The sequence below is a fragment of the Coregonus lavaretus genome (assembly GCF_964263955.1).
Source record: "Coregonus lavaretus genome assembly, contig: HAP1_SCAFFOLD_198, whole genome shotgun sequence".
Lineage (NCBI taxonomy): Eukaryota > Metazoa > Chordata > Actinopteri > Salmoniformes > Salmonidae > Coregonus > Coregonus lavaretus.
In genome coordinates this window covers 123,403-144,033 of record NW_028160904.1, presented here as the reverse complement: position 1 = coordinate 144,033, position 20,631 = coordinate 123,403, and the positions used below count along the sequence as shown (strand labels likewise).

At 47.6% G+C, this 20,631-nt stretch overlaps 2 protein-coding genes across 3 annotated transcripts in view; one reads left to right on the top strand and one right to left on the bottom strand.

The window, feature by feature from the left end:
• LOC311121333 (microtubule-associated protein RP/EB family member 3-like) overlaps positions 1-1,933 on the top strand; it is a 53,423-nt gene extending 51,490 nt beyond the window's left edge. Inside the window, exons 9-10 of one of the 2 annotated variants that reach the window (XM_084195834.1) lie at positions 307-348; positions 447-1,933. In XM_084195834.1, the coding sequence (XP_084051960.1) occupies positions 307-339 (33 nt within the window). In that variant the 3' untranslated portion in view covers positions 340-348; positions 447-1,933. The remainder of the gene's footprint in view (positions 1-306; positions 349-446) is intronic. The other variant, XM_084195833.1, reaches the window with a different exon arrangement.
• Positions 1,934-7,404: 5,471 nt separating this feature from the next.
• The window catches only part of tmem214 (transmembrane protein 214), a 127,622-nt gene continuing 114,395 nt past the window's right edge, over positions 7,405-20,631 (bottom strand). Inside the window, exon 17 of the mRNA XM_084195832.1 lies at positions 7,405-9,801. Coding sequence (XP_084051958.1) covers positions 9,678-9,801 — 124 coding nt within the window. The 3' untranslated portion in view covers positions 7,405-9,677. The remainder of the gene's footprint in view (positions 9,802-20,631) is intronic.

The following is a 20,631-nucleotide window of genomic DNA, read 5'->3' as shown; positions in this document are numbered from 1 at the left end:
TTTAATAGAGGCCATCACTCTGTTTTCTCCCGCTACTCCATAGCCTATAGAAATGTTGCACAACATGAGCTCATGGGCTCTCATGAAGTGTTTCATTAGATTTACGAACACATTTGCATTGATGTCAGAGTGATTAGAGGGACAATAGAGTGCTGAGTACCAGGAAGTTAGCAAGTTGGGTAGGATACTAATGACCAACAGCAGCATCAGAGCTTGGAGACGCCTAGTTACCGTGACTATGGTGACCGGCGGTAATACGGTCACAGTAACAGCCCCTTTCCTCCTCTACCTGTAACTCTTCCTCAGGGTGAGGTTGACCTTCTCAGCCAACTTACCTGATCAATAAAGGTGAATAGAATGAATAACTACACACACCATTCACACAACTTTTCACATGCACACCCCCAACTACCCCCTGACCTCTGTCTGACCTGTGTGTGTTTCAGGATGGCTTTGTGGTGGCAGAGGATGAGGAGGCGCCACGTGGAGACCAGGAAGAATTCTGAACATTCCTCCGTTCTCTTCTTCACTCCACACCTCTCCGGATCAGCGCGTCAAGATTCTCATCTCCTACCCCTATTTTATCACTCGCTCTCTTTCTCTGTTTCACAGCCTCCTCCCTCTCTCTTCCTCCTCCTGTCCCCCATTTCCCCTTGCTCCCCCCTTCCATCCTCTCCCCCCAACCCCCCAGACATGTCAGGCTAACGCTGTACACTTAAACTGTATGGGTGGTGTTAGCAGGATGCTAGGCTAATGGCTAGCTCTGAACAGTTCATCTGTGTGGTGGGAGTGTTAGCAGGATGCTAGGCTAAAGTAAATTAGATGAGCATGGATCTATAGCACCCTCTGTCTGTAGAGGCAGGTAACACAACAAACTCACTAATCTCGGAACCCAGAAGAACATTTTGTCATGATTTTCTCTGAGCGGAGACTGAACTCCCTCCAGACTCACTGGTCCAGTTCAGTATTAGGGTTCAGGACCTACCTACCATATGATCAGGGAGATCGTTCAAGAATGACTTCGGAATTGGACGTCTTTCCATGTCCTGAGGATGTCGGGAAATGCCTTCAAAACCAACCACTAGGGGCAACAGTGAGCGCTATTACCATCAAATAGACCTGGGTTTAGATAGTGCATTGAGGACAAGGGTGGTAGATTGGTGTAATCCCATGACTCTGGACCAGGGGGGGGGGTTTAACTGTAACTAAACTTAACCCTTAATTTCAAAATGTTGACGTTTGGAGAAATGTAACGATACGGAGTAGCAGGAACAACCCAGGGTGTTAAAAACACTTTGAAATTTGCTGTTTGGATAAACGTGGATGAATGCCTAATTCTGCAGTGAGACTGAGAGCTTGTTGCATATGACATATCAGTCCCTGGACCAGTACCAATGGACCAGTACTATCCCAGTCCAATAGGACTCCGCACTCCGCACTCCGCACCAACACGACTCAACATGTTGTCACTCGTATCAAGTTTCCCCGTATCAGCTCTATCTGGAACATTCTGCAGGTTCTAACCTCTGAATTCCCCCTGGTTCTGGTTCTGTTTTTGAAGGAGTTATTTAGCGTTAGCTTGGAGTGGCTAACGAGGCAGTCAATGTGAATCTATTTATTACTCTGAGAAAGCTTTTATTAAGCTATGTAAATGAACAAACACACTACTACACCATATATGCTAATGGATGAATATTGAGTATTGATTATTAATGAATTGATTTGAAGTGGTTTTTAGCAGCTGTTTTTGATTTGGAGTTTCTTCCTGTTGACATGTTATATGCCATGGCAACAGGAGGCGGGGCTTAGTGGTGACTGACAGCTGTCAGGGTCAGCCCCTGGTTGTCATGGCAGACCTGTGACGGACATGCATCGTTGGAGTTTTATTACAGAGGCTGAATAAAGACTGGGTTCAAAACCAGAAGGAACACGACTGGTCGGGTCTTTTTCTTACTGTATGACACACACACACACCTTACGTCGAAGCAGTGGCGACCCGTCATTCATGGGGACACTACGTCACCGCCAAGTCTAAGGGTAGAGCTCCAAAATTCAAGCCCCTTGGGTGCTGCCATAGAGTTACATTAGAAGTGCCCATCCAAGAAGGCTCAAGGTCATTGGCCGCAGATAAAATGACATCAAATCTACAGTAGCTTTGATTGAACTGATTACGTCAAAATCTTAGCTAGCAGTCATCATCATGAATAAAGTCGACAATCTACTGGCAAATCCTTTTTAATCCTTGTCATATGAAGAGAAATTATAGATAAAATGTATCGGTGCTCATTGGACATAAACATTACACAACAAGTTGGAAATTCAACAGTGAGTGGTTTGGAAGGAATCAGTGGCTAACTGCAAGCATTGCAAAGCAATCACTAGCCTGCTATTCAGTGGAGTGGCTGTGTGGTCCCAAATCTGGGATTAAGGGTATTTTCCAAGTTTAAAATGATAAACATTCAACATTGGCCATGCTGTCAATGAAGCATGATTTGTGCCGTGCTCAAAACAACTGTTAACTCGGAACTGCGAAACTTGACTTCGGTAAGTTCAAGACAACTGGGAACTCTGGGGAAAAAACGAGCTCCGACTGGGAAAATACGTTTTGAACGGTCATCCAACTGGGAATTGTAAATCCGGAACTCGGGCCTCTTTCTAGAGCTCCGACCTGAAGATCACTGACGTCATCATGATTTAACCTTGTTTTTTTCCCAGAGTTCCCAGTTGTCTTGAAAGCACCATAAATCCAGAGAATGCCAGACTTTGATGACAAAATGTAATGACTAAATTTGCCCGCGAAGGACCGCCGCGCCACCTTCCTGTTCCAGTGAGCACAGCACAACAAGGTGAGTCCAAAAATGTATTGTATTCTGCTTCATAAAATGATGTAAAATGCCAGGGAGATATCTAATAATAATAATGGCGCCGGAGAAGATGGCTGCCGTTTTACAGCCCTCTAATATCAGTGGTAGGAGACAGCCTATAGGGAGGAGGTCAGAGACCTGGCCGTGTGGTGCCAGGACAACAACCTCTCCCTCAACGTGACCAAGACAAAGGAGATGATTGTGGACTACAGGAAAATAAAAAAGAGGACTGAGCACGCCCCCATTCTCATCGACAGGGCTGTAGTGGAACAGGTTGAGAGCTTCAAGTTCCTTGGTGTCCACATCACCAACGAACTATCATGGTCCAAACACACCAAGACAGTCGTGAAGAGGGCACGACAAAGCCTATTCCCCCTCAGGAGACTGAAAATATTTGGCATGGGTCCTCAGATCCTCAAAAAAATTATACAGCTGCACCATCGAGAGCATCCTGATTGGTTGCATCACCGCCTGGTATGGCAACTGCTTGGCCTCCAACCGCAAGGCACTACAGAGGGTAGTGCGTACGGCCCAGTATATCACTGGGGCCAAGCTTCCTGCCATCCAGGACCTCTATACCAGGCGGTGTCAGAGGCAGGCCCTCAAAATTGTCAAAGACTCCAGCCACCCTAGTCATAGACTGTTCTCTCTGCTACCGCACGGCAAGCGGTACCGGAGCGCCAAGTCTAGGTCCAAAAGACTTCTCAACAGCTTCTACCCCCAAGCCATAAGACTCCTGAACAGCTAATCATGGCTACCCGGACTATTTGCACTGCCCCCCCACTCCATCTTTTTACGCTGCTGCTACTCTGTTAATGATTTATGCATAGTCACTTTAACTCTACCCACATGTACATATTACCTCAACTAGCCGGTGCCCCCGCACATTGACTCTGCACCGGTACCCCCTGTATATATAGCCTCCCTACTGTTATTTCACATTGACTCTGTACCGGTACCCCCTGTATATATAGCCTCCCTACTGTTATTTCACATTGACTCTGTACCGGTACCCCCTGTATATAGCCTCTCTACTGTTATTTCCCATTGACTCTGCACCGGTACCCCCTGTATATAGCCTCCCTACTGTTATTTTATTTTACTTCTGCTCTTTTTTTCTCAACACTTTGTTGTTTTATTCTACTTTTTTATTAAAAATAAATGCACTGTTGGTTAAGGGCTTGTAAGTAAGCATTTCACTGTAATGTCTGCACCTGTTGTATTCGGCGCATGTGGCCAAAAAAAATGATTTGATATACTGTAGCTAAGAAAGTAATACTAAGTGTATGTTGTGTAGTAAGCTGTTAGTAGCCCATGTGCCTCACCCTAATAATGTGGTCTATTTTCCCCTCTTAACTTAGCCTACTGTTCTGACTTGGTGGTGCACATGTAGCCTATAACCTGTTTTAGAGAAATGTAATCATTGAATATTGTAAGAGCTTTCATTGTCTGCTTATATGCCCCCTTTATTTATCCTACGGTTCTGACTTGGTGTACAGGGAGAACACTGTAAGAACGGCCCGTGTTCTGAATTCTGTCGCTGTACATTTCAAAAGTGCTGAACAAATAGTTATATTGACTACGTCCATCCCAGCTCGCTCATTAATGTCTTAATCTAAATTACGGATTGCCTCTTCTCCGCTTGTCGTCCCCTTATGCCTTAGTTTGTACATCTCCATTGTCAGTAGAAACCACATTTGTTTAAGCAAGTCAGCCATATCAGCTATGGTTTTTTTTTAAGGCAGTAAATGAGGCTGAATGAACTGTTTCGCTGCCAGACAAGGCTCCGCTGATAGCCAGGTGTAGCAGTGGTAAGGTGTTGGGACAGCTGCCTCTGATAGCCAGGTGGAGCAGTGGTAAGGTGTTGGGACAGCTGCCTCTGATAGCCAGGTGGAGCGGTGGTAAGGTGTTGGGACTGCTGTTGGGACAGCTTTATGGAGGCCCTAACAGTTTGTGGGCACCGTTTGCCACCGTTATAGTGCAATTAATGTATTGTTTAGTGTTGTGTGGTGACTTTGCTGGCATGCAACCCACATTTGTTATTTTTTTGCCCCACCAAGATTTACATGCTAAAATCGCCACTGGATCCAGGGTATGACTGTGGCAATGAGTGAACTCTCTGGGTGTCCTCTCCAGTCCACTCTCTGGGTGTCCTCTCCAGCCTACTCTCTGGGTGTCCTCTCCGGCCCACTCTCTGGGTGTCCTCTCTCTGGGTGTCCTCTCCAGCCCACTCTCTGGGTGTCCACTCTCTGGGTGTCCTCTCCAGTCCACTCTCTGGGTGTCCTCTCCAGCCCACTCTCTGGGTGTCCTCTCTCTGGGTGTCCTCTCCAGCCCACTCTCTGGGTGTCCACTCTCTGGGTGTCCTCTCCAGTCCACTCTCTGGGTGTCCTCTCCAGTCCTCTCTGGGTGTCCTCTCCAGTCCACTCTCTGGGTGTCCTCTCCAGCCCACTCTCTGGGGGGTGTCCTCTCCAGTCCTCTCTGGGTGTCCTCTCCAGTCCACTCTCTGGGTGTCCTCTCCAGCCCACTCTCTGGGTGTCCTCTCCAGCCTACTCTCTGGGTGTCCTCTCCAGTCCACTCTCTGGGTGTCCTCTCCAGCCCACTCTCTGGGGGGTGTCCTCTCCAGTCCTCTCTGGGTGTCCTCTCCAGCCTACTCTCTGGGGGGTGTCCTCTCCAGCCCACTCTCTGGGTGTCCTCTCTCTGGGTGTCCTCTCCAGTCCTCTCTGGGTGTCCTCTCCAGTCCACTCTCTGGGTGTCCTCTCCAGTCCACTCTCTGGGTGTCCTCTCTCTGGGTGTCCTCTCCAGCCCACTCTCTGGGTGTCCTCTCTCTGGGTGTCCTCTCCAGCCCACTCTCTGGGTGTCCACTCTCTGGGTGTCCTCTCCAGTCCTCTCTCTGGGTGTCCTCTCCAGTCCACTCTCTGGGTGTCCACTCTCTGGGTGTCCTCTCCAGTCCTCTCTCTGGGTGTCCTCTCCAGTCCACTCTCTGGGTGTCCTCTCTCTGGGTGTCCTCTCCAGTCCACTCTCTGGGTGTCCTCTCCAGTCCACTCTCTGGGTGTCCTCTCCAGTCCACTCTCTGGGTGTCCTCTCTCTTCCTCTCCAGTCCTCTCTCTGGGTGTCCTCTCCAGTCCACTCTCTGGGTGTCCTCTCTCTGGGTGTCCTCTCCAGTCCACTCTCTGGGTGTCCTCTCCAGTCCACTCTCTGGGTGTCCTCTCCAGTCCACTCTCTGGGTGTCCTCTCCAGTCCACTCTCTGGGTGTCCTCTCCAGTCCACTCTCTGGGTGTCCACTCTCTGGGTGTCCTCTCCAGTCCACTCTCTGGGTGTCCTCTCCAGCCTACTCTCTGGGTGTCCTCTCCAGTCCACTCTCTGGGTGTCCTCTCCAGTCCTCTCTCTGGGTGTCCTCTCCAGTCCACTCTCTGGGTGTCCTCTCCAGTCCTCTCTCTGGGTGTCCTCTCCAGTCCACTCTCTGGGTGTCCTCTCCAGTCCACTCTCTGGGTGTCCTCTCCAGTCCACTCTCTGGGTGTCCTCTCCAGTCCACTCTCTGGGTGTCCTCTCCAGTGTCCTCTGGCTGCCTGAAACACCTCATGGCACACACAGAGGAAGGGTAACCTTAATACCAAACATTGTTAGACAATAAGCAATTTTGTATATTTTTTATTTAACTTGTATTTATTTAGGGATTGAGACCAAGGTGCCCTGAGGACAACAATCAAAATGATCAATACAACAAAAAACAGTTACAGATACATTAGAACATCACAATACTGCCATTAGCTACATACTTTAATCAGACTGACATCATTCAAGTTGTTTGTTGTAAGGAGGGGCACTGTACAAAACAAAGTAGTCAGTGATTGGATCGTCTCTAACCAATCAGAGTATCAAAGCCAATGACGAATTTTCAAACCGCTGCTTTACCCACGTGTGTGTTCTGGCTCTGACCCAACCCATCGGTTTCTGGACCAATCAGACGGCCCCCGAAGGTTTGGGGAGGTACTCTGATCTGGGCTGTGCTCAGTCTGTCTGGACGTTCCGGAACAGACACGGTGCAGTACTTAATGACCAGTTGAAAAACGTGGAACGCTGTCAGCATGGCCACTGCCCTTTAAATATGGGAAAACGGGGAACGCTGTCAGCACGGCCACTGCCCTTTAAATATGTCACTCATTGCTTCAAGCCACACCTCACTAGTTTTGTCACACCTGGACCACTGTTCAGTCGTGTGGTCAGGTGCCACAAAGAGGGGCTTATTAGCCTTGGCAACAGCTAATGGGGATCCTTAATAAATACAAATACCACACCCACCAAACAGGAGCAAACGTACCTCAAAGTCTGTTCAAGAACGTTTTGGGGTTAACGTGTCGTTCAGTACAAGCCGTTCCGCTGTTAGCCAATGTTCAAGAGAACCCCAGACTCATGGAGAAGAAACTAACAGACGTGGGCGTGGCGTAGCGATTGGGTAGCCAGGCTATCATATATGAGCATTTTCACAAGGATGATTACACACTATCGCTCTCTCTCACACTGACGAGCCACAGACATTGAATGGGGCTGGAGTCTTTATTAGAAATCATTTACATATGTATAAAGTAACAAATTAACAACTAAAACCCATCAGGGAGGGGAGGGGCTAGGATGTAGGCCAATCATCACCCCAACACACGCACACACAGAACATCATCAGTCTCAACAGGGAGGGAGGGGAGGGGCTAGGATGTAGGCCAATCAGCACCCCAACACACGCACACACAGAATATCATCAGTCTTCAAGTATAAATAGAGAAGCAGCAGTAATCCAGTCTCAATGCTTATTAGCTCAGCGGACTAGCACTGTCAGCAGAGGAGAGGAGAGAGACACGGCTGAGAGAGGGGGGGGAGAGAGAGAGAGGATCTGAGACATGGCTGAGAGAGAGGGGGGGGAGAGAGGATCTGAGACATGGCTGAGAGAGAGAGGAGAGGGAGAGAGGATCTGAGACATGGCTGAGAGAGAGAGGAGGGGGAGAGAGGATCTGAGACATGGCTGAGAGAGAGAGGAGGGGGAGAGAGGATCTGAGACATGGCTGAGAGAGAGGGGGGGGAGAGAGGAGAGGGAGAGAGGATCTGAGACACGGCTGAGAGAGAGAGGAGGGGGAGAGAGGATCTGAGACACGGCTGAGAGAGAGAGGAGGGGGAGAGAGGATCTGAGACACGGCTGAGAGAGAGAGGAGGGGGAGAGAGGATCTGAGACACGGCTGAGAGAGAGAGGAGGGGGAGAGAGGATCTGAGACATGGCTGAGAGAGAGGGGGGGGAGAGAGGAGAGGGAGAGAGGATCTGAGACACGGCTGAGAGAGAGAGGAGGGGGAGAGAGGATCTGAGACACGGCTGAGAGAGAGAGAGGAGGGGGAGAGAGGATCTGAGACACGGCTGAGAGAGAGAGAGGAGGGGGAGAGAGGATCTGAGACACGGCTGAGAGAGAGAGGAGGGGAGAGAGGATCTGAGACACAGCTGAGAGAGAGAGGAGGGGGAGAGAGGATCTGAGACACGGCTGAGAGAGAGAGGAGGGGGAGAGAGGATCTGAGACACGGCTGAGAGAGAGGGGGGGGGAGAGAGGATCTGAGACATGGCTGAGAGAGAGAGGAGGGGGAGAGAGGATCTGAGACACGGCTGAGAGAGAGAGGAGGGGGAGAGAGGATATGAGACACGGCTGAGAGAGAGAGGAGGGGGAGAGAGGATATGAGACACGGCTGAGAGAGAGAGAGAGGAGGGGGAGAGAGGATCTGAGACACGGCTGAGAGAGAGAGAGGAGTGGGAGAGAGGATCTGAGACACGGCTGAGAGAGAGAGAGGAGGGGGAGAGAGGATCTGAGACATGGCTGAGAGAGACATACATAACATTTTGTGTCTGTAAAATGTATTATGCAAGAAAAGGCGGTGGAAATGACTTAATACGATCATATCGAAGTAAACTTGAAGTCTCCCTCCTCCTCTTCCTCCTCCTCCTCCTCCTCCCCCCCACTACGACTCGGGAAACCATGCAGTTTATTAGGCTACAGATGAAATAAGTTATGATGAACGTCACAGGGTGGTGAATGTGCACGGTGATACATTTGATGCTACTTTCCATAAATATAGAGGGTCTTATTCTTGTGACGTGATGATCGATGCTCGACTGCTGTTTGACAAATACAAATAATCTCCCTCTTATCCATAATAATCTCCTGATGTAGACCAGTATCTGCCCGCTGTCGGCTACAGCGCATGCCAAGACCAGAGGAGGCACATTTGTTATTTAACTCAACAGTTTGTGACAAAACTATCGGTAGAGTTGAAAATGTGATGGAAACACAATGAACTCTTGATTTTTATTCGGTCCATGAAAACCTAAAGAGAAACTACGTTTTGTGCACTACGTCAGCAGTTTGATGGAAACGCACCTCTGGTGGGAAAGTATTTTCTTTATGCGGACTTTAGAATATTCACATGAAAATCTGTCGCCAATTAGATGGAAACTACAGACAGATTTTTATGGCATTCACTTTTTTATTCCTTTTTGTTTTTGTGTATCAGTGTGTATAGATCAGTGTGTGTGTATCAGTGTGGTGTATAGATCAGTGTGTGTGTGTATCAGTGTGTGTGTGTATCAGTGTGTGTGTATCAGTGTGTATATATCAGTGTGGTGTGTATATATCAGTGTGTGTGTATCAGTGTGTGTGTATCAGTGTGTATATATCAGTGTGTGTGTGTATATATCAGTGTGTGTGTGTATATATCAGTGTGTGTGTATATATCAGTGTGGTGTGTATATATCAGTGTGGTGTGTATATATCAGTGTGGTGTGTATCAGGTCTGGAGCAGGTCTTGAACCCAGGTCTTGATGGCGTTGGTGGTGTCTTGTAGCAGGAGCCAGGTAGAGTTGGTCAGAGAGAGGGCGTACCCCTGGAGACACGATACAGACACCTCCCCACTGGGACAGAGAGAGAGAGAGAGAGAGACAGAGAGAGAAAGACAGAAAGACAGAGAAAGAGAGACAGAGACAGAAAGAGAGAGAGACAGAGAGAGAGACAGAGAGAGAGACAGAAAGAGAGAGAGACAGAAAGAGAGACAGAGAGAGAGAGACAGAAAGAGAGACAGAGAGAGAGAGACAGAGAGAGAGAGAGACAGAGAGAGGAGAGAGAGAGAGAGAGACAGAGAGAGAGGAGAGAGAGAGAGAGAGACAGAAAGAGAGAGACAGAAAGAGAGAGACAGAGAGAGAGACAGAGAGAGAGAGAGGAGAGAGAGAGAGATATTAATTAATACACAAATACCCATGAACAGTTACACCACCATTAAACACATTTGTTCTTGTAAGTGTGTGTGGTAGAGGTCTTCACGGATCCACCTGTACCCGAGACCCGGTCCAACATATATGGATCCACTGGGACCCGAGACCCGGTCCGGATCCAACATATATGGATCCACCTGTACCCGAGACCCGGTCCGGATCCAGAATATATGGATCCACCTGTACCCGAGACCCGGTCCGGATCCAGAATATATGGATCCACCTGTACCCGAGACCCGGTCCGGATCCAGAATATATGGATCCACCGAGACCCGGTCCGGATCCAGAATATATGGATCCACTGGGACCCGAGACCCGGTCCGGATCCAGAATATATGGATCCACCTGTACCCAAGACCCGGTCCGGATCCAGAATATATGGATCCGGACCCCCTCAAGTCCTGGGTTGTATCTGATATGATTTTCACAGGTCTGGGGTATGGGTCATTTGGAACTGACTTGTCTGGAAGGGCCCGTACAGATCCCAACAGACTGCTAGGGTAGAGAGAGAGAGGAATGTTACAGATCCCAACAGACTGCTAGGGTAGAGAGAGAGAGGAATGTTACAGATCCTAACAGACTGCTAGGGTAGAGAGAGGAATGTTACAGATCCTAACAGACTGCTAGGGTAGAGAGAGGAATGTTACTGATCCTAACAGACTGCTAGGGTAGAGAGAGATAGGAATGTTACAGATCCCAACAGACTGCTAGGGTAGAGAGAGGAATGTTACAGATCCTAACAGACTGCTAGGGTAGAGAGAGGAATGTTACAGATCCCAACAGACTGCTAGGGTAGAGAGAGGAATGTTACAGATCCTAACAGACTGCTAGGGTAGAGAGAGAGGAATGTTACAGATCCTAACAGACTGCTAGGGTAGAGAGAGAGGAATGTTACAGATCCCAACAGACTGCTAGGGTAGAGAGAGGAATGTTACAGATCCTAACAGACTGCTAGGGTAGAGAGAGGAATGTTACAGATCCCAACAGACTGCTAGGGTAGAGAGAGGAATGTTACAGATCCCAACAGACTGCTAGGGTAGAGAGAGAGAGGAATGTTACAGATCCTAACAGACTGCTAGGGTAGAGAGAGAGAGGAATGTTACAGATCCTAACAGACTGCTAGGGTAGAGAGAGAGAGGAATGTTACAGATCCTAACAGACTGCTAGGGTAGAGAGAGAGGAATGTTACAGATCCTAACAGACTGCTAGGGTAGAGAGAGAGAGGAATGTTACAGATCCTAACAGACTGCTAGGGTAGAGAGAGGAATGTTAGATCCTAACAGACTGCTAGGGTAGAGAGAGGAATGTTACAGATCCCAACAGACTGCTAGGGTAGAGAGAGAGGAATGTTACAGATCCTAACAGACTGCTAGGGTAGAGAGAGGAATGTTACAGATCCCAACAGACTGCTAGGGTAGAGAGAGAGAGGAATGTTACAGATCCTAACAGACTGCTAGGGTAGAGAGAGAGGAATGTTACAGATCCCAACAGACTGCTAGGGTAGAGAGAGGAATGTTACAGATCCCAACAGACTGCTAGGGTAGAGAGAGAGAGGAATGTTACAGATCCTAACAGACTGCTAGGGTAGAGAGAGAGGAATGTTACAGATCCCAACAGACTGCTAGGGTAGAGAGAGGAATGTTACAGATCCCAACAGACTGCTAGGGTAGAGAGAGAGGAATGTTACAGATCCCAACAGACTGCTAGGGTAGAGAGAGGAATGTTACAGATCCCAACAGACTGCTAGGGTAGAGAGAGAGAGGAATGTTACAGATCCTAACAGACTGCTAGGGTAGAGAGAGGAATGTTACAGATCCCAACAGACTGCTAGGGTAGAGAGAGAGGAATGTTACAGATCCCAACAGACTGCTAGGGTAGAGAGAGAGAGGAATGTTACAGATCCCAACAGACTGCTAGGGTAGAGAGAGAGGAATGTTACAGATCCCAACAGACTGCTAGGGTAGAGAGAGGGGAATGTTACAGATCCCAACAGACTGCTAGGGTAGAGAGAGAGAGAGGAATGTTACAGATCCTAACAGACTGCTAGGGTAGAGAGAGAGGAATGTTACAGATCCCAACAGACTGCTAGGGTAGAGAGAGAGGAATGTTACAGATCCTAACAGACTGCTAGGGTAGAGAGAGAGAGGAATGTTACAGATCCTAACAGACTGCTAGGGTAGAGAGAGGTATGTTACAGATCCCAACAGACTGCTAGGGTAGAGAGAGAGAGGAATGTTACAGATCAACAGACTGCTAGGGTAGAGAGAGGAATGTTACAGATCCTAACAGACTGCTAGGGTAGAGAGAGAGAGGAATGTTACAGATCCTAACAGACTGCTAGGGTAGAGAGAGGAATGTTACAGATTCTAACAGACTGCTAGGGTAGAGAGAGGAATGTTACAGATCCTAACAGACTGCTAGGGTAGAGAGAGGAATGTTACTGATCCCAACAGACTGCTAGAGTAGAGAGAGGAATGTTACAGATCCCAACAGACTGCTAGGGTAGAGAGAGAGGAATGTTACAGATCCCAACAGACTGCTAGGGTAGAGAGAGGAATGTTACAGATCCTAACAGACTGCTAGGGTAGAGAGAGAGAGGAATGTTACAGATCCCAACAGACTGCTAGGGTAGAGAGAGGAATGTTACAGATCCCAACAGACTGCTAGGGTAGAGAGAGAGAGGAATGTTACAGATCCCAACAGACTGCTAGGGTAGAGAGAGAGGAATGTTACAGATCCCAACAGACTGCTAGGGTAGAGAGAGGGGAATGTTACAGATCCCAACAGACTGCTAGGGTAGAGAGAGAGAGAGGAATGTTACAGATCCTAACAGACTGCTAGGGTAGAGAGAGAGGAATGTTACAGATCCTAACAGACTGCTAGGGTAGAGAGAGGAATGTTACAGATCCTAACAGACTGCTAGGGTAGAGAGAGAGGAATGTTACAGATCCTAACAGACTGCTAGGGTAGAGAGAGGAATGTTACAGATCCCAACAGACTGCTAGGGTAGAGAGAGAGGAATGTTACAGATCCTAACAGACTGCTAGGGTAGAGAGAGAGAGGAATGTTACAGATCCTAACAGACTGCTAGGGTAGAGAGAGGTATGTTACAGATCCCAACAGACTGCTAGGGTAGAGAGAGAGAGGAATGTTACAGATCAACAGACTGCTAGGGTAGAGAGAGGAATGTTACAGATCCTAACAGACTGCTAGGGTAGAGAGAGGAATGTTACAGATTCTAACAGACTGCTAGGGTAGAGAGAGGAATGTTACAGATCCTAACAGACTGCTAGGGTAGAGAGAGGAATGTTACTGATCCCAACAGACTGCTAGAGTAGAGAGAGGAATGTTACAGATCCCAACAGACTGCTAGGGTAGAGAGAGAGAGGAATGTTACAGATCCCAACAGACTGCTAGGGTAGAGAGAGGAATGTTACAGATCCTAACAGACTGCTAGGGTAGAGAGAGAGAGGAATGTTACAGATCCCAACAGACTGCTAGGGTAGAGAGAGGAATGTTACAGATCCCAACAGACTGCTAGGGTAGAGAGAGAGAGGAATGTTACAGATCCCAACAGACTGCTAGGGTAGAGAGAGAGGAATGTTACAGATCCCAACAGACTGCTAGGGTAGAGAGAGGGGAATGTTACAGATCCCAACAGACTGCTAGGGTAGAGAGAGAGAGAGGAATGTTACAGATCCTAACAGACTGCTAGGGTAGAGAGAGAGGAATGTTACAGATCCTAACAGACTGCTAGGGTAGAGAGAGGAATGTTACAGATCCTAACAGACTGCTAGGGTAGAGAGAGAGGAATGTTACAGATCCTAACAGACTGCTAGGGTAGAGAGAGGAATGTTACAGATCCCAACAGACTGCTAGGGTAGAGAGAGAGGAATGTTACAGATCCCAACAGACTGCTAGGGTAGAGAGAGGAATGTTACAGATCCTAACAGACTGCTAGGGTAGAGAGAGAGAGGAATGTTACAGATCCCAACATACTGCTAGGGTAGAGAGAGGAATGTTACAGATCCCAACAGACTGCTAGGGTAGAGAGAGAGAGGAATGTTACAGATCCTAACAGACTGCTAGGGTAGAGAGAGAGAGGAATGTTACAGATCCTAACAGACTGCTAGGGTAGAGAGAGGTATGTTACAGATCCCAACAGACTGCTAGGGTAGAGAGAGAGAGGAATGTTACAGATCCTAACAGACTGCTAGGGTAGAGAGAGAGGAATGTTACAGATCCTAACAGACTGCTAGGGTAGAGAGAGAGAGGAATGTTACAGATCCTAACAGACTGCTAGGGTAGAGAGAGGTATGTTACAGATCCCAACAGACTGCTAGGGTAGAGAGAGAGAGGAATGTTACAGATCAACAGACTGCTAGGGTAGAGAGAGGAATGTTACAGATCCTAACAGACTGCTAGGGTAGAGAGAGAGAGGAATGTTACAGATCCTAACAGACTGCTAGGGTAGAGAGAGGAATGTTACAGATTCTAACAGACTGCTAGGGTAGAGAGAGGAATGTTACAGATCCTAACAGACTGCTAGGGTAGAGAGAGGAATGTTACTGATCCCAACAGACTGCTAGAGTAGAGAGAGGAATGTTAGAGATCCCAACAGACTGCTAGGGTAGAGAGAGAGAGGAATGTTACAGATCCCAACAGACTGCTAGGGTAGAGAGAGGAATGTTACAGATCCTAACAGACTGCTAGGGTAGAGAGAGAGCGGAATGTTACAGATCCCAACAGACTGCTAGGGTAGAGAGAGAGAGGAATGTTACAGATCCCAACAGACTGCTAGGGTAGAGAGAGGAATGTTACAGATCCTAACAGACTGCTAGGGTAGAGAGAGGAATGTTACAGATCCTAACAGACTGCTAGGGTAGAGAGAGATAGGAATGTTACAGATCCCAACAGACTGCTAGGGTAGAGAGAGGAATGTTACAGATCCCAACAGACTGCTAGGGTAGAGAGAGGAATGTTACAGATCCCAACAGACTGCTAGGGTAGAGAGAGGAATGTTACAGATCCCAACAGACTGCTAGGGTAGAGAGAGGAATGTTACAGATCCTAACAGACTGCTAGGGTAGAGAGAGGAATGTTACAGATCCCAACAGACTGCTAAGGTAGAGAGAGAGGAATGTTACAGATCCCAACAGACTGCTAGGGTAGAGAGAGAGGAATGTTACAGATCCTAACAGACTGCAAGGGTAGAGAGAGAGAGGAATGTTACAGATCCTAACAGACTGCTAGGGTAGAGAGAGAGGAATGTTACAGATCCTAACAGACTGCTAGGGTAGAGAGAGGAATGTTACAGATCCTAACAGACTGCTAGGGTAGAGAGAGAGAGAGGAATGTTACAGATCCTAACAGACTGCTAGGGTAGAGAGAGGAATGTTACAGATCCCAACAGACTGCTAGGGTAGAGAGAGAGAGGAATGTTACAGATCCCAACAGACTGCTAGGGTAGAGAGAGGAATGTTACAGATCCTAACAGACTGCTAGGGTAGAGAGAGAGAGGAATGTTACAGATCCTAACAGACTGCTAGGGTAGAGAGAGGAATGTTACAGATCCCAACAGACTGCTAGGGTAGAGAGAGGAATGTTACAGATCCCAACAGACTGCTAGGGTAGAGAGAGAGGAATGTTACAGATCCTAACAGACTGCTAGGGTAGAGAGAGGAATGTTACAGATCCCAACAGACTGCTAGGGTAGAGAGAGGAATGTTACAGATCCCAACAGACTGCTAGGGTAGAGAGAGAGGAATGTTACAGATCCTAACAGACTGCTAGGGTAGAGAGAGAGAGGAATGTTACAGATCCTAACAGACTGCTAGGGTAGAGAGAGAGGAATGTTACAGATCCTAATAGACTGCTAGGGTAGAGAGAGAGGAATGTTACAGATCCTAACAGACTGCTAGGGTAGAGAGAGAGAGGAATGTTACAGATCCCAACATACTGCTAGGGTAGAGAGAGAGGAATGTTACAGATCCTAACAGACTGCTAGGGTAGAGAGAGAGAGGAATGTTACAGATCCTAACAGACTGCTAGGGTAGAGAGAGGAATGTTACAGATCCTAACAGACTGCTAGGGTAGAGAGAGAGGAATGTTACAGATCCTAACAGACTGCTAGGGTAGAGAGAGAGAGGAATGTTACAGATCCTAACAGACTGCTAGGGTAGAGAGAGAGGAATGTTACAGATCCCAACAGACTGCTAGGGTAGAGAGAGGGAGGAATGTTACAGATCCTAACAGACTGCTAGGGTAGAGAGAGGAATGTTACAGATCCCAACAGACTGCTAGGGTAGAGAGAGGAATGTTACAGATCCCAACAGACTGCTAGGGTAGAGAGAGAGAGGAATGTTACAGATCCCAACAGACTGCTAGGGTAGAGAGAGGAATGTTACAGATCCTAACAGACTGCTAGGGTAGAGAGAGGAATGTTACAGATCCCAACAGACTGCTAGGGTAGAGAGAGGAATGTTACAGATCCCAACAGACTGCTAGGGTAGAGAGAGAGAGGAATGTTACAGATCCTAACAGACTGCTAGGGTAGAGAGAGAGGCATGTTACAGATCCTAACAGACTGCTAGGGTAGAGAGAGGAATGTTACAGATCCCAACAGACTGCTAGGGTAGAGAGAGAGGAATGTTACAGATCCTAACAGACTGCTAGGGTAGAGAGAGGAATGTTACAGATCCCAACAGACTGCTAGGGTAGAGAGAGAGAGGAATGTTACAGATCCTAACAGACTGCTAGGGTAGAGAGAGAGAGAGGAATGTTACAGATCCTAACAGACTGCTAGGGTAGAGAGAGGAATGTTACAGATCCCAACAGACTGCTAGGGTAGAGAGAGAGAGGAATGTTACAGATCCCAACAGACTGCTAGGGTAGAGAGAGGAATGTTACAGATCCTAACAGACTGCTAGGGTAGAGAGAGAGAGGAATGTTACAGATCCTAACAGACTGCTAGGGTAGAGAGAGGAATGTTACAGATCCCAACAGACTGCTAGGGTAGAGAGAGGAATGTTACAGATCCCAACAGACTGCTAGGGTAGAGAGAGAGGAATGTTACAGATCCTAACAGACTGCTAGGGTAGAGAGAGGAATGTTACAGATCCCAACAGACTGCTAGGGTAGAGAGAGGAATGTTACAGATCCCAACAGACTGCTAGGGTAGAGAGAGAGGAATGTTACAGATCCTAACAGACTGCTAGGGTAGAGAGAGAGAGGAATGTTACAGATCCCAACAGACTGCTAGGGTAGAGAGAGAGGAATGTTACAGATCCTAACAGACTGCTAGGGTAGAGAGAGAGAGGAATGTTACAGATCCTAACAGACTGCTAGGGTAGAGAGAGAGGAATGTTACAGATCCTAATAGACTGCTAGGGTAGAGAGAGAGGAATGTTACAGATCCTAACAGACTGCTAGGGTAGAGAGAGAGAGGAATGTTACAGATCCCAACATACTGCTAGGGTAGAGAGAGAGGAATGTTACAGATCCTAACAGACTGCTAGGGTAGAGAGAGAGAGGAATGTTACAGATCCTAACAGACTGCTAGGGTAGAGAGAGGAATGTTACAGATCCTAACAGACTGCTAGGGTAGAGAGAGAGGAATGTTACAGATCCTAACAGACTGCTAGGGTAGAGAGAGAGAGGAATGTTACAGATCCTAACAGACTGCTAGGGTAGAGAGAGAGGAATGTTACAGATCCTAACAGACTGCTAGGGTAGAGAGAGAGAGGAATGTTACAGATCCTAACAGACTGCTAGGGTAGAGAGAGAGGAATGTTACAGATCCCAACAGACTGCTAGGGTAGAGAGAGGGAGGAATGTTACAGATCCTAACAGACTGCTAGGGTAGAGAGAGGAATGTTACAGATCCCAACAGACTGCTAGGGTAGAGAGAGGAATGTTACAGATCCCAACAGACTGCTAGGGTAGAGAGAGAGAGGAATGTTACAGATCCCAACAGACTGCTAGGGTAGAGAGAGGAATGTTACAGATCCTAACAGACTGCTAGGGTAGAGAGAGGAATGTTACAGATCCCAACAGACTGCTAGGGTAGAGAGAGGAATGTTACAGATCCCAACAGACTGCTAGGGTAGAGAGAGAGAGGAATGTTACAGATCCTAACAGACTGCTAGGGTAGAGAGAGAGAGGAATGTTACAGATCCTAACAGACTGCTAGGGTAGAGAGAGAGGAATGTTACAGATCCCAACAGACTGCTAGGGTAGAGAGAGGAATGTTACAGATCCCAACAGACTGCTAGGGTAGAGAGAGAGAGGAATGTTACAGATCCTAACAGACTGCTAGGGTAGAGAGAGAGGAATGTTACAGATCCCAACAGACTGCTAGGGTAGAGAGAGGAATGTTACAGATCCCAACAGACTGCTAGGGTAGAGAGAGAGGAATGTTACAGATCCCAACAGACTGCTAGGGTAGAGAGAGGAATGTTACAGATCCCAACAGACTGCTAGGGTAGAGAGAGAGAGGAATGTTACAGATCCTAACAGACTGCTAGGGTAGAGAGAGGAATGTTACAGATCCCAACAGACTGCTAGGGTAGAGAGAGAGGAATGTTACAGATCCCAACAGACTGCTAGGGTAGAGAGAGAGAGGAATGTTACAGATCCCAACAGACTGCTAGGGTAGAGAGAGAGGAATGTTACAGATCCCAACAGACTGCTAGGGTAGAGAGAGGGGAATGTTACAGATTCCAACAGACTGCTAGGGTAGAGAGAGAGAGAGGAATGTTACAGATCCTAACAGACTGCTAGGGTAGAGAGAGAGGAATGTTACAGATCCTAACAGACTGCTAGGGTAGAGAGAGGAATGTTACAGATCCTAACAGACTGCTAGGGTAGAGAGAGAGGAATGTTACAGATCCTAACAGATTGCTAGGGTAGAGAGAGGAATGTTACAGATCCCAACAGACTGCTAGGGTAGAGAGAGAGGAATGTTACAGATCCTAACAGACTGCTAGGGTAGAGAGAGAGAGGAATGTTACAGATCCTAACAGACTGCTAGGGTAGAGAGAGGTATGTTACAGATCCCAACAGACTGCTAGGGTAGAGAGAGAGAGGAATGTTACAGATCAACAGACTGCTAGGGTAGAGAGAGGAATGTTACAGATCCTAACAGACTGCTAGGGTAGAGAGAGAGAGGAATGTTACAGATCCCAACAGACTGCTAGGGTAGAGAGAGGAATGTTACAGATTCTAACAGACTGCTAGGGTAGAGAGAGGAATGTTACAGATCCTAACAGACTGCTAGGGTAGAGAGAGGAATGTTACTGATCCCAACAGACTGCTAGAGTAGAGAGAGGAATGTTACAGATCCCAACAGACTGCTAGGGTAGAGAGAGAGAGGAATGTTACAGATCCCAACAGACTGCTAGGGTAGAGAGAGGAATGTTACAGATCCCAACAGACTGCTAGGGTAGAGAGAGGAATGTTACAGATCCTAACAGACTGCTAGGGTAGAGAGAGGAATGTTACAGATCCTAACAGACTGCTAGGGTAGAGAGAGATAGGAATGTTACAGATCCCAACAGACTGCTAGGGTAGAGAGAGGAATGTTACAGATCCCAACAGACTGCTAGGGTAGAGAGAGGAATGTTACAGATCCTAACAGACTGCTAGGGTAGAGAGAGAGAGGAATGTTACAGATCACAACAGACTGCTAGGGTAGAGAGAGAGGAATGTTACAGATCCCAACAGACTGCTAGGGTAGAGAGAGAGGAATGTTACAGATCCCAACAGACTGCTAGGGTAGAGAGAGAGGAATGTTACAGATCCCAACAGACTGCTAGGGTAGAGAGAGAGGAATGTTACAGATCCCAACAGACTGCTATGGTAGAGAGAGGAATGTTACAGATCCCAACAGACTGCTAGGGTAGAGAGAGGAATGTTACAGATCCCAACAGACTGCTAGGGTAGAGAGAGGAATGTTACAGATCCTAACAGACTGCTAGGGTAGAGAGAGGAATGTTACAGATCCCAACAGACTGCTAGGGTAGAGAGAGAGGAATGTTACAGATCCCAACAGACTGCTAGGGTAGAGAGAGAGGAATGTTACAGATCCTAACAGACTGCAAGGGTAGAGAGAGAGAGGAATGTTACAGATCCTAACAGACTGCTAGGGTAGAGAGAGAGGAATGTTACAGATCCTAACAGACTGCTAGGGTAGAGAGAGGAATGTTACAGATCCTAACAGACTGCTAGGGTAGAGAGAGAGAGAGGAATGTTACAGATCCTAACAGACTGCTAGGGTAGAGAGAGGAATGTTACAGATCCCAACAGACTGCTAGGGTAGAGAGAGAGAGGAATGTTACAGATCCCAACAGACTGCTAGGGTAGAGAGAGGAATGTTACAGATCCTAACAGACTGCTAGGGTAGAGAGAGAGAGGAATGTTACAGATCCTAACAGACTGCTAGGGTAGAGAGAGGAATGTTACAGATCCCAACAG